This window comes from Nuphar pumila, chromosome 10 (genome assembly GCF_984573655.1).
Source record: "Nuphar pumila chromosome 10, dmNupPumi1.hap1.1, whole genome shotgun sequence".
Taxonomy (NCBI): Eukaryota; Viridiplantae; Streptophyta; class Magnoliopsida; order Nymphaeales; family Nymphaeaceae; genus Nuphar; species Nuphar pumila.
In genome coordinates this window covers 117,035,610-117,046,650 of record NC_143258.1, presented here as the reverse complement: position 1 = coordinate 117,046,650, position 11,041 = coordinate 117,035,610, and the positions used below count along the sequence as shown (strand labels likewise).

Sequence of the window (11,041 nt, the reverse complement as noted above, 5' to 3'; positions counted from 1 at the left end):
TTATTAAATAATGAATAATTACAAAATAAACCGAAATGCCCAAAAAAACTAAAAAAGAGTAAATTTTCCCGGTTATGCCACCGTTGCTAAATCTCCTCACGGGGGTGGGAAACAAGGTCTTCATCACCTCTGCCCCCTACTCAAAATCCTATCCTTCGTTCCTGCATGGGTTTTGATTTTAACCTTCATCCCTGTTTCACGTCCTCCATTCTTGATCCAAACGGGTCGACATCCTAGTTTTTATTCGGTCTACTGTCATCTTTAAAGAATGATCGGAGATGGCTTGGGGCGAGGCAAGGCCGGGATCAAAGGGTGGGAAAAGGATAAGTTCATCCCTGCAGTAGTTTTGATTTTAACTTTCATTGTTGCCTTCATCCCCGTTTCATGTCATCTATCTCCGATCCAAATGGGGGACGGAACATGTTCTCCCCAAGGTCCACTGACATCCCTAGATGCGCTTGCTACGAAAATCACTAAGCAAAGCACAAGTAATTGCTAATCCAACATATAGTGACAAATATTATGAGATTTATGAAAAATTTAGCAATAATATTGCAAGAAATTGCCTGAAAGTTTAAAACGATAATTTCTTGCGAGATTTAAATATGATATTTATGTTTTAAACGGCTATTTATCATGAAAAAAACAATGTATTTTTATTTTTAAATAATTTTTATTAATATTATTTTATAAAAAATAATTTCGTATTTTATTTTTTTATTGCCGAGATTTTGCCAAAAAACACACACACCAGATTTATGAGAATTTTTCAATTTCTTGCGAGTTTTTCAAAAAACGAGAATTTGTCGAAAAATACGTTTGTCACTATATGATCCAACGGACCTGCGCTCAGTCATTCACAACTCAACTGCAGAGCTTGCGCTGTACGAGGGTATTTTGGTCATCATGTATTTTTTCTTCCGTAAATTGGAAGGAGAGGCGAGGGCATTTACGGATGAGTGGCACAGGAAAACCCCGACCATGCTCTCCGTGCGAGCAGGGGCGACTGGACACTCGGCGGGACCATGAGCAGCTCATTCGGCATCTTCACCTGTTGAGAGAGAGAGAGAGAAAATGGTGGGGGCACTCTTCAACGAAGAAAGAAAAGAAATGGGAAGAAAGTAGAAAAAGAGGGGCCTGGGGAGGTGGGAGAAAGAAGAACGATAAAGCTCCGATTTAGACGCCGCACCTTCTACTACCTCTACTACTTCTCTCCTCCCTTCCTTCTACGTTTTTCAGTTGTCAGTTCTAATATTAAAGCACTCCTCTCACCGCTCCGACTTGAAGAATCAGACACTCAACCCCTCCCCCACCCCTTTTTTGTTTTGCTTCGGAGCTCAGCTTACTGGCGTTCCTTAAGGCAGAGCAAGTGCGTACATTCTGCTCGAGGCTCTTTAACTCTCTCTCTCTCTCTCTCTCTCTGAGATGTGAAGGGAGAAGGTAAGCAGGCGGAGTGAAGTTAAGATAAGAAGAAGAGATGGGTAGCAATGGCGGAATAATGAGCAGCAGGAACGGCGGAGCAACCTCTATTAGCGCTGCCGCGACGGCCGTTGGCTCGGCCGACACCAGATTCCCATCTCCTCCCCCTCCTGAACGGGTAGGGTATCCTCCTCCTCCTCCTCCATTCACTTATTTCTCCCTTGTTTTTCTAGTTTACGGATTCTCTCACCGGGAGGTAGATCTAGTGTTTCCCCAACATGCTTCTGAGGCATTTACTCCTAATTTTTCTTTTTTCCCCTCTTTCTCTTCTCCAACTTTTTGTTGCATAAAAGGTTGCGTGGGAATGTAGAGGGGATCTGATGTATGCGCCAGGATTTTTAGGGTTTACTTGTGCTGCTTGCCTTCGTCGCAGTCGGTCACGACGGTCTGGCCCCGTGTATTGTACTCCCTCGGGGTCCAGAAACCACAGCTGAAAACATGAAGGATTCGTGTGTTAGGAGGACTAGAATATTTGGTTCTTCTCCTCATTGTCTAATCAGAGGGCATAACGACGTCGAATTTACTGCTGCTTAAACAAAGGCTTGTGCTCTTGATCGAGTAAATTTGGCATATGCCATCCTCTGGATTCTCCACTGTTGAGGAATGCATTTTCGTTCAAGTGGTTGGTCTCAAATCCAGATCTGGCGGTTGTATGGGAAATCGGAATACCATCTGAATCCATTCTATTTCTGTTTTGCAATGGCTTGTGTTGGCCACTGCATTGACAAACCGATTTCTCATCTGCAGATCCGATTGACTTGCCTTCCCTTGAATTACTTGGTTACTGATCAATTTTACCCGAAACTCTTTTAAATCAGCTCCGAGAAACTGTGGCTATGCTTGAATGAAGATCCAAGAAATTCTGCTTCTTTCTTCTTCTTTTTGATGCATGTTTTCTGCTATTCTGCGTTTTTCTAAAAAGATTAATTTCATTTATCTTTTAGCAAAACCCCATTGGATTGTGTGTCTGCTGCTGCTGCTGGTAACTGGTGCTTATCCAGCCCAGTGTTTTGAGCTTAAAGTTATTAATGGGACTCGTATCCCTTTACATTGCTTGGCAGCGAAGGAGATGGCTAGGTTGCTGGGGTGGATTCTCTTGTTTTGGCTCACAGAAAGGAGGGAAGCGTGTTGTTCCAGCGTCTCGCATTCCAGACATAAACTTCTCTGGAAACCGTTCTAATGGGCCTCAGCCTGGAGGCATCTCTGCCCAGTCTACAGCACTGGTGCCTTCTCTTCTAGCCCCACCATCCTCTCCAGCATCTTTCACCAATTCTGCCCTCCCTTCAACCGCTCAGTCTCCCAGTTGTTTCCTGTCATTGTCTGCAAACGTTTGTTCACCTGGTGGACCTTCATCGACTATGTTTACAACAGGTCCGTACGCTCACGAGACCCAGTTGGTATCTCCACCTGTTTTCTCCACATTTACTACAGAACCTTCTACTGCCCCGCTCACACCTCCACCAGAGTTGGCTCACCTCACCACTCCTTCATCTCCTGATGTGCCTTTTGCGCGGTTACTCTCATCGTCACTTGATTTAAAAGGCACGAGCAAGGAAGATGGCATGAATCTTCCATATGAATCAGTGGGCTATGTTTCTGCTAGTGATCTTCAAGCAACTTACCAACTCTATCCTGGGAGTCCTGCCAGCCATCTTGTTTCTCCAAAGTCGGGGCCTTCCACTGATGGGTTATCTTCACCCTATCCAGAACAAGAGTTCCCTCCTCACTGGAGTGCTTTAATAGCTGCTCAAGACATGTTCTTCCCAGAGAATGAGTCCTCCAAGCTGTTTGGGAGCAATATTGCGACATCCAGAAATTTCATCCTATCTCAAGATTCTAGTTTCTTTTGCCCTGCTACATCAGCACAATTTTATCTTGACCAGGCACAACAACCATATTCCTATCCTCACTGTGGAGGGAGGCTAAGTCTCTCCAGGGAAGCAGATGCATACTCTAATGGCGGGAACGCCCACCACAGGCACAGCAAAGCATGCAAATCAGATGTTGAGGAGATTGAAGCATACAGGGCATCCTTTGGTTTCAGTGCAGATGAAATTATTACTGCACCTCATTATGTGGAGCCTTTAGACGTACTAGATGAATCCTTCACCATGATACCCTTTTCTACCAGTAAGCCATATACTAAAGAATGTGCGCTACAAAACATGAAAACTGAAGATGAAGTGATGCAGGTGGCAAGTCCAAATTTGGTGGGCACTGAAATTTGCAATTCATCACAGGACACAAAAGGAGATGGTGGCAATCATGAAATCCAGAACAATTCTGTTTCTGAATGTGCATGTGAGTCTTTTTTCTGATCTTAAAGGTGCCAAAGTGATCTCAAAGTGAGACTATCTTTTTGAGAAAATAATGCTGGTTGGTTAGAAAATGATGTTCTTATTATGATTTACAATGCTAAAGTACCTTTTTCTGTCTTTCTCAGATCCTGGATCGAGCAAACAGATTGGGGATATTTCTGCATCTAACGCTTCAAATAACCAGGCTACGGTTTGCCAAGAAGTATCTCCATCAAAGGGGGGTTTAGACATTGACAAAAGAAACCTGGGAGGTTTATCAAGCCCCAAAACAGAATGCGAACTTGGAGGGGAAAGAACTAAATGGAAGTGAACGCCCTACATGGCAGTGTATCTACTAACCAATCATCACTAAATGGTGTGCTTAGTTGTACTAATTGGCAGGTTACTTTATTTTCAAGTTCAGGATAGTAATCTGTATGAAATTATCTCCAAAGAGTGCAGTAAACTAACCTTTTTCTTATTACTGCAGAAACAACTGGTCTGCATCTAGGGGTTAATTGTATTTTACTGAATTCCTGCTTTTCCTTTTATGTTGATAAGGCTATTTCGGTTCCTTAAGATAGACTATTTGTGGAGCACCTCACTTGCTATAATATGCATTTAGTTGGGGCTATCGAGCTGGTATACATTACTTCTAGAAATGTGATATACCCCATCAAATTTATGGTGTACTCATGCATCTGTACCTTGTTATTCTGTTATCTGAATCCCATGGATTTATTATTTACATTGACATTAGGCCACATGAAGTTTTTATCTGTATGATTACTATGAATCTATACGTAGACTCTTCTTTCTTGGTTGAGCAGGCAATGGTTCTCAGTATGCATGTAGCAAATGATCAAACCAAATGATATGACTGTCTTTAGTAATCTCAGCTCAACTTATCTTGAACAGTCCTTCAAATGAGTAAAGTATATGTTTATCTTATGTAGTTTGGTTACTGTCATGAATAATGACACTTGCAGTTGTGATCTCTTGAAAAAGAGCAAGAACTGGTTGTTACTGGACTTAAAAGTTCCTGCTTGTTATCTTATGAAAATCTCTTGTTTTTTTTTTCAAAGGAAATCTCATGGAATTATGTTTCTGGCAATGCTGTTGGCTTTTTATGATAAGCAAGATTTTGCTTGACTATTGACCTGAGCCCTTCTGTGGATTCTCCGAGCACTTGCTCGTAGTTGGGGTTAAAGGAGAATTTACCAGTTGGAAAATTTTTGAAGCAATTGATGACTTGATGTAGATGCAAATGTGAGAATTATCATGTGATTAGACACTTGATGCTTATCATTCGTTTGTAAATAATTCATAAACTGTTTTTTTTTTATAATGGAGAAGTAGCAGCCTTGAGGGAGTGGAAAACCGTGGCCCCTATTGACCTTCTGTGTGAGGTAACACATAAATTTTCTTTACAGAACTTGGATATAGTACAAAAAATGGAAAAAACTACAGTGTTGCCATCAAATATGGCATCAAACCCATTAGCTTATAAAATGACTACTAACAACTGTACAATGCACTAATTCCAAAATTACCATTAAAATGACGTCACAGAACAAGGACTAACATAAACATGACAGTACACAAATACCTAATACAATTAGGGCTCCTAAAGACACCTATGTAATGAGCCAACAACTAATAAGAACAAAATATAATTCAAATATGGTGTATACAAATTAGGCAAGTGTCCTGTACATGGTCGTTCTACTGGGGACTTGGTCCATAGTGCTGTGTAAAGCATGTGTTTTTACGTGATTGCTTTCCTTTTCCATTTTTCATTCTTGTCTAACATTGGTGACTAACACTTGACCTATATTAGGGCAACCCAGTACTCTACCACAATTGTATTATCCTTGACAAACAAAGGAGAATGGGACATCCAAGTTGCATACATGATCCACTTTCCACTCTAAACATCTTTCTTTTCCAAACTTTATTTTCAATTCAACGTTTCACATAAACCAGGTTACTGGATCTTTGAGGTATTATTAAAGTTGTTTCTTTGGTTGCTTGTTCCTTCCTGATTTTCCCTGTTTCACCATTCTCAACCGTGTCTTCTCACTAATTTGTGTCTTTTTCAAATTAGCCTTGTATCAAAGATCTTATTTATATCATCATCTTCATTGCTGAACCCAGTTCACAGCAAATCTATTGTTTTATTGAATGAAAGAAAGGGGATACCTATATCAGAGAAACAAGTTATTTTGCAGTTGTTGATATTAGGAACGGAACTCAAGGTTTCTACGTTACCATAATTCCTTTAATCACGAGAACAGTTGATCAATGCTTTCTCTATTCTTCATTGGTTCATCCTTGCCCTTCAAAAAAAGGAAAAAAGGAAGAGAAGAAAAGAGAAGAGGGGTTCTGATGAAATAGTTCCCAGTCTGTCTTCTATTCTTTTGTCTTCTATCTGGACATTTGTCAACATGTCATTGAAGTCATGCTAATTCAATAATGTGAGGATTTATTTGTAATCATGATGGTCCCAATCATACAATAGCTGAGTTGATTTATATCGTAGTGCCATATAGAAGGAGGCTATGTAACATTGTTTCAGCTGACAACACTGGTGGTACCGGTACGGGTACAGGTATGGGTGGGGTCGAACCAAATCTGCTCTTGATACTCAGACCCATTTTCACAATTTACTTCAGCAAGAAATTGAAAGAATTTCATGATTTACTTCAAGATTTTATAAGACAAGTTTACAAATTCAAACTGAGTGTTTGTATGGAAGACTAAAACAAGCATTACCATCATACAATTGTTTAGGCCACACAATTTTCTTGGATCTCTTGGTACTCTTAAAAGGGATATTTCTGCTCTAAATTCTTAAGCATTGAAATTGAAATCAACATCAATCCCAGCTGTTACGTTTTTAATTGAAAGCAGCATCAACTCATTCCTTGAGATGGTGCAAATGTTCCATGGATGTCTCTGAGAGCACAAAGACAATGAAATCAAAGATGATCTGCAACATCATCCACTCTTAATGGAAACCTTGCTGCATAATGCACTCCTGAGTCTGGATCAAACAAAGCATAGGAAGCAGCCTTCAGTAATTGATTTTTGACTTGACCTTAATACTGAGTCTTTTTGATCAATTTATCATCTCTGAACTGTTCTTCCATGATGGAAACCTTGAAACAGAATTCTCAGTTATAAAATATTCAGTTTTGTTTTTGATAAGATATTCTACAACAACAACAAACAACAACAACAACTACGCCTTCATCCCAAAACAATTGGGGTCAGCGATATGAACCAAAAAAGAAATTCATTTTGGGTCTTCCACATGAATCCTTTTCCTCCAATCATTTCTATCCAACGCCATGTCCTCGGTGAGGTTCAAAGCATTCATATCCTTTCCTATCATCTCCATCCAAGTCTTCCTAGGCCTACCCCGACCTCTTTTAACTAATATATTTTCCCATTTCTCCAACCTTCTAACTGGAGCATCATTAGGCCTTCGCCGAATATGTCCAAACCACCGTAAACGATTCTCTCGCATCTTATTTTCAATGGGTGCAACACCTACCTTCTTACGTATCTCTTCGTTCCGAATCTTATCTTTTATTGTATTTCCACACATCCATCTAAGCATCCGCATCTCAGCTACACTCATTTTTTGAATATGATGTCTCTTGGCAGCCCAACATTCCGTACCATATAGTAAAGTGGGTCTAATAGTCGTCCTATAAAACTTTCCCTTCAACCGCAATGGCATTCTACGATCGCACAGCACTCCAATAGCACTTTTCCATTTCATCCACCCAACCTTTATCCTATGATTTACATCTCCATCAATTTCTCCATACTTTTGAATGATGGATCCCAAATATTTGAAATAATCATTCACCGGTATATCTTGCTCACCAAGCTTCACTACACTCCCATCACTACTTCGTTGCTTACTAAACCGACATTCCATATATTCAGTCTTACTCTTACTCAACTTAAAACCTCTAGCTTCCAATGTTTGTCTCCATAATTCTAGCTTAGCATTAACCCCAGCTCTAGACTCATCAATCAAAACAATATCATCAGCAAACAACATACACCACGGTACATTTTCTTGAATTGATCTCGTAAGCTCATCCATCACTATCGCAAATAGGAAAGGGCTTAAAGCAGATCCTTGATGTAACCCAACCGTTATCGGAAAATTGGTTGACACCCCTCCACAAGTGCGGACATTGGTTACTACTCCTTCATACATATCTCCATAAAATCAAAGAAAGACATGCATTGCTCTATGTTCTTGGATACTCCATTATTGAGAGAGTATAATCTCCTATTTCAATGACCTTTGCCTAATATGCTATCCCTTTTGAAAACAAACCTTTTTTCATAGGCTAACGGAGTTCTCCATTTCTTAGGTTGAGTAGATTCTTCATGGTTGATCATACTGAAATTATGTTAGTGCTTCTTGTGTTAATACTTAATACTAATTCCATATTTCATGATTACACTTATCATGTTTGGTTTACTACCTGTTCAATGCAGAAGATATTAATGCCTGCTGAATTGAGAAAATTTTGCAAGTATGTTCAATTAGGTCTTTCTTATGACAAACATCAATTTATAAGACAATTTACAAATGCAAAAGGATACAATACATGCAAGGCAAAATTCAAAGAATATGTGCTCAAATACATGTAGGATTGATTGGTCAGTGAATGATTATTTATGCCTATTGGAAAAAAAAATTACTTATAGAGGCATGCATATGCAAGGGCCATCAGAAAGGAAGTCATTACTATTCTAGTCAAAAGTAGAGTTTGTGTTTATTGCACTTCTTATGGTTGGCAAACTCGGCGAGTCAAATCGTGAATCGTCCGAGTTGCCTCGTTCCGGTACCTAACCAAGTCAGAAAACAGTAGGACTCGGTTAGGTCTAGACTCAGTGGAGTCCATATTCTGACTCGTCCGAGTTAGTTGAAACTCGGCTAAGTTGACTGAGTTTTTTAAGACTCCAACAACAAATTCAATTACTTTTTTTAAATATGTTTAGGTACCACCCTTACACCCAATTAGACATACATTCTTTTAATGACTTCACTTATTTCCTTGCATGCAGTCCACACTTTTTAGAAAGTTTGATTTTCTAATTAACTGTAATTAAGTCCAGCTCGATTTAAAACGTTAGGCACTATCCCTTAGGCCCAGTTAAGGATGGCTTTCAACCTTTTTTAATAACTCCAGTTTTGTGGATGCAAGTAGTTGACAACTTTTTAGGTATTTTTTCTTTTTAATTATTGTTTTGAATAAACTTAGTATAACCCAATTAAGCATGCTTCCTTTAATTGCTTCTTAGATATCCACCACTCCATTTGCCAATCACAATCCTCAACTTTAACTCCTTTTTGTTTTCCAATCACGATTTTTCGCTTTTTTTTTTTATCTTATTTCTTACCTATAAAATACAGGTTACTCTTTTTCTATAAGTGAAAAACATTAAAGCTTCTAAATTACATAGTGACTCGTCCCAGTCACTGAGTTGACTTACCCGAGTCGCTGAGTTGGATGTGGCCGATCCGATACCGAGTTCTGAGAATGCCAACCATGCGTCATATTACCAGAATACATGGAATACTAGAGGAAGCTGTCTTCTATTTTGTTCCTCTTGCTTTATCTGGTGTTTGATTTGGTATTGTAAGTTGGTTTTTTAGGAGATTAAGACTTATAAGATTCAATCTGTGCAAGTGGTGGGATGTTGGTATGGTAGAATAATGGTTGAAGTAGGAGAGGATTGTCATGATCACCATTTGTGGAGTTTGATAGCACGACCAACAGATATGGTTAAATGGCTTGACTGGGTCAAAAGGAAGGGGTGATGTTTGTGGTTGCATTCTTCATTTTTTTTTTGTTCTCATCCAGAGTAGATCTAAATATGATAATTTTTGATCTCTCTCTCTCTCTCATAGCCCGCTTCTTCATGCTATCTTTTAAAAAATTCAATCATTGCAAGTTTTAATTATGTTGATTGTTGTTCCCAATTCATATTCATCACAGGTTATTTTTTATTTTTGAAACGCAAACCAAAATAAGGATATGAAGAAAAAGGAATATTCCTTTTTATTATTCTTGCTCTTCCTCAAATTTTAACCCGAGTTAAAATTACATTAATCAAATGATATAATTAGCCAAATTACATTAATCAAATGAAAAATGTGAACAATGTTTCGGGTCTGGATCCTGTACTAGACCCGAGTTCATTCATGTATAAGTCTATATTCTTATTTGTATCCGGGTTCGGATATTACACCAGATCCGACCTGACCCACAATGTAAACTTAAGTGTATTAATATAGCCATTAGGTCACGATTTCTAAAATAAGAAATCGTGACAGTCGTAGCCCCCCTCTTGTAATCTTTTCTTCGTCTCTCTCTCTCTCTCTCTCGTTTTCTTAATACAGGTACCAAGGTGGAATTCTAACATGATATCAGAGCCGAGATCTGTCTAAGGGCTAGAAAAAGTTTCTGTCAGGTGCGACAATCGGAGTTTAGCATGTCTTCATCTTCTTCCTTCAGCGAGTCCCCTTCATCTTCTTCAGCCGAACCATCAAAGGCCGGGATCCTTCAGCGAGTCCTCTTCATCTTCTTCAGCCGAACCCATCAACAACCCAATCTGAAGCCCTCATCTCTTCTAAACAGGAGTTCTGACCTCCAATCAGAATTTTGAGGTTTTTTTTTTCGCTTCTCCCCTTATCTACTCTTCTTCTTCCCTCATTCTTCTTCTCTTTCCTGAATTATTCTATGCACCCACACCTCAAGTGGGACTGTTTCTCTCTTGGATCTGAGGCTCACGTGAACCCAGACCGTAAAAGGAGTGGCTGTGTTTCACGTGAATTGCTGAAATCGACTCACGTGAAACACCAGACCAATCATGATCCCTATTTCATTTTATTGATATTGCCTGTTTGACATTCCTTTATTGCTTGTCTGTTCGATCTTCCTGTGTCCAACCTTATCCTCGTACTTGCACATTCAAATACATGTTTATTGTATAGTTTGCTTCCTGATTCTTATTTCTGCAAATATATTTAACGTGTGAAGGTGTTTTTCACATGTCGTTGAATAGCAGTTTTCATAAGTTGAACATTGGTTCCTGCATCCTCCGATTCTGACAATTTACGACCCTCTGTTCCAAAAAAAAAGGGGGGGGGGTTAGAATTTTTTGTGGATGCTCCTGTTGATTCTCATTCTCAATGGATTCTTATCACTTTCAATCAAACCTTTCTT

General features: G+C 39.3%; 1 protein-coding gene across 1 annotated transcript; it reads left to right on the top strand.

The window, feature by feature from the left end:
- Positions 1 to 998: 998 nt before the first annotated feature.
- On the top strand, positions 999 to 4,355 carry LOC149828045 (uncharacterized protein At1g76660-like). Its single transcript, XM_090018328.1, has 3 exons — positions 999 to 1,597; positions 2,541 to 3,780; positions 3,923 to 4,355. Exons 1-3 carry the CDS (start codon positions 1,478 to 1,480, stop codon positions 4,105 to 4,107), a joined length of 1,545 nt encoding a protein of 514 aa, XP_089874454.1. The 5' UTR covers positions 999 to 1,477; the 3' UTR covers positions 4,108 to 4,355.
- The last annotated feature ends 6,686 nt before the right edge of the window (positions 4,356 to 11,041 follow it).

Bases quoted from the DNA above. Each gene is read 5' to 3' on its own strand.
- LOC149828045 (XM_090018328.1), top strand. From the start codon at position 1,478: ATGGGTAGCAATGGCGGAATAATGAGCAGCAGGAACGGCGGAGCAACC. The intron at 1,598-2,540 runs GTAGGGTATCCT...ATTGCTTGGCAG, and splicing joins CTCCTCCCCCTCCTGAACGG to CGAAGGAGATGGCTAGGTTG. The intron at 3,781-3,922 runs GTGAGTCTTTTT...TGTCTTTCTCAG, and splicing joins TTCTGTTTCTGAATGTGCAT to ATCCTGGATCGAGCAAACAG.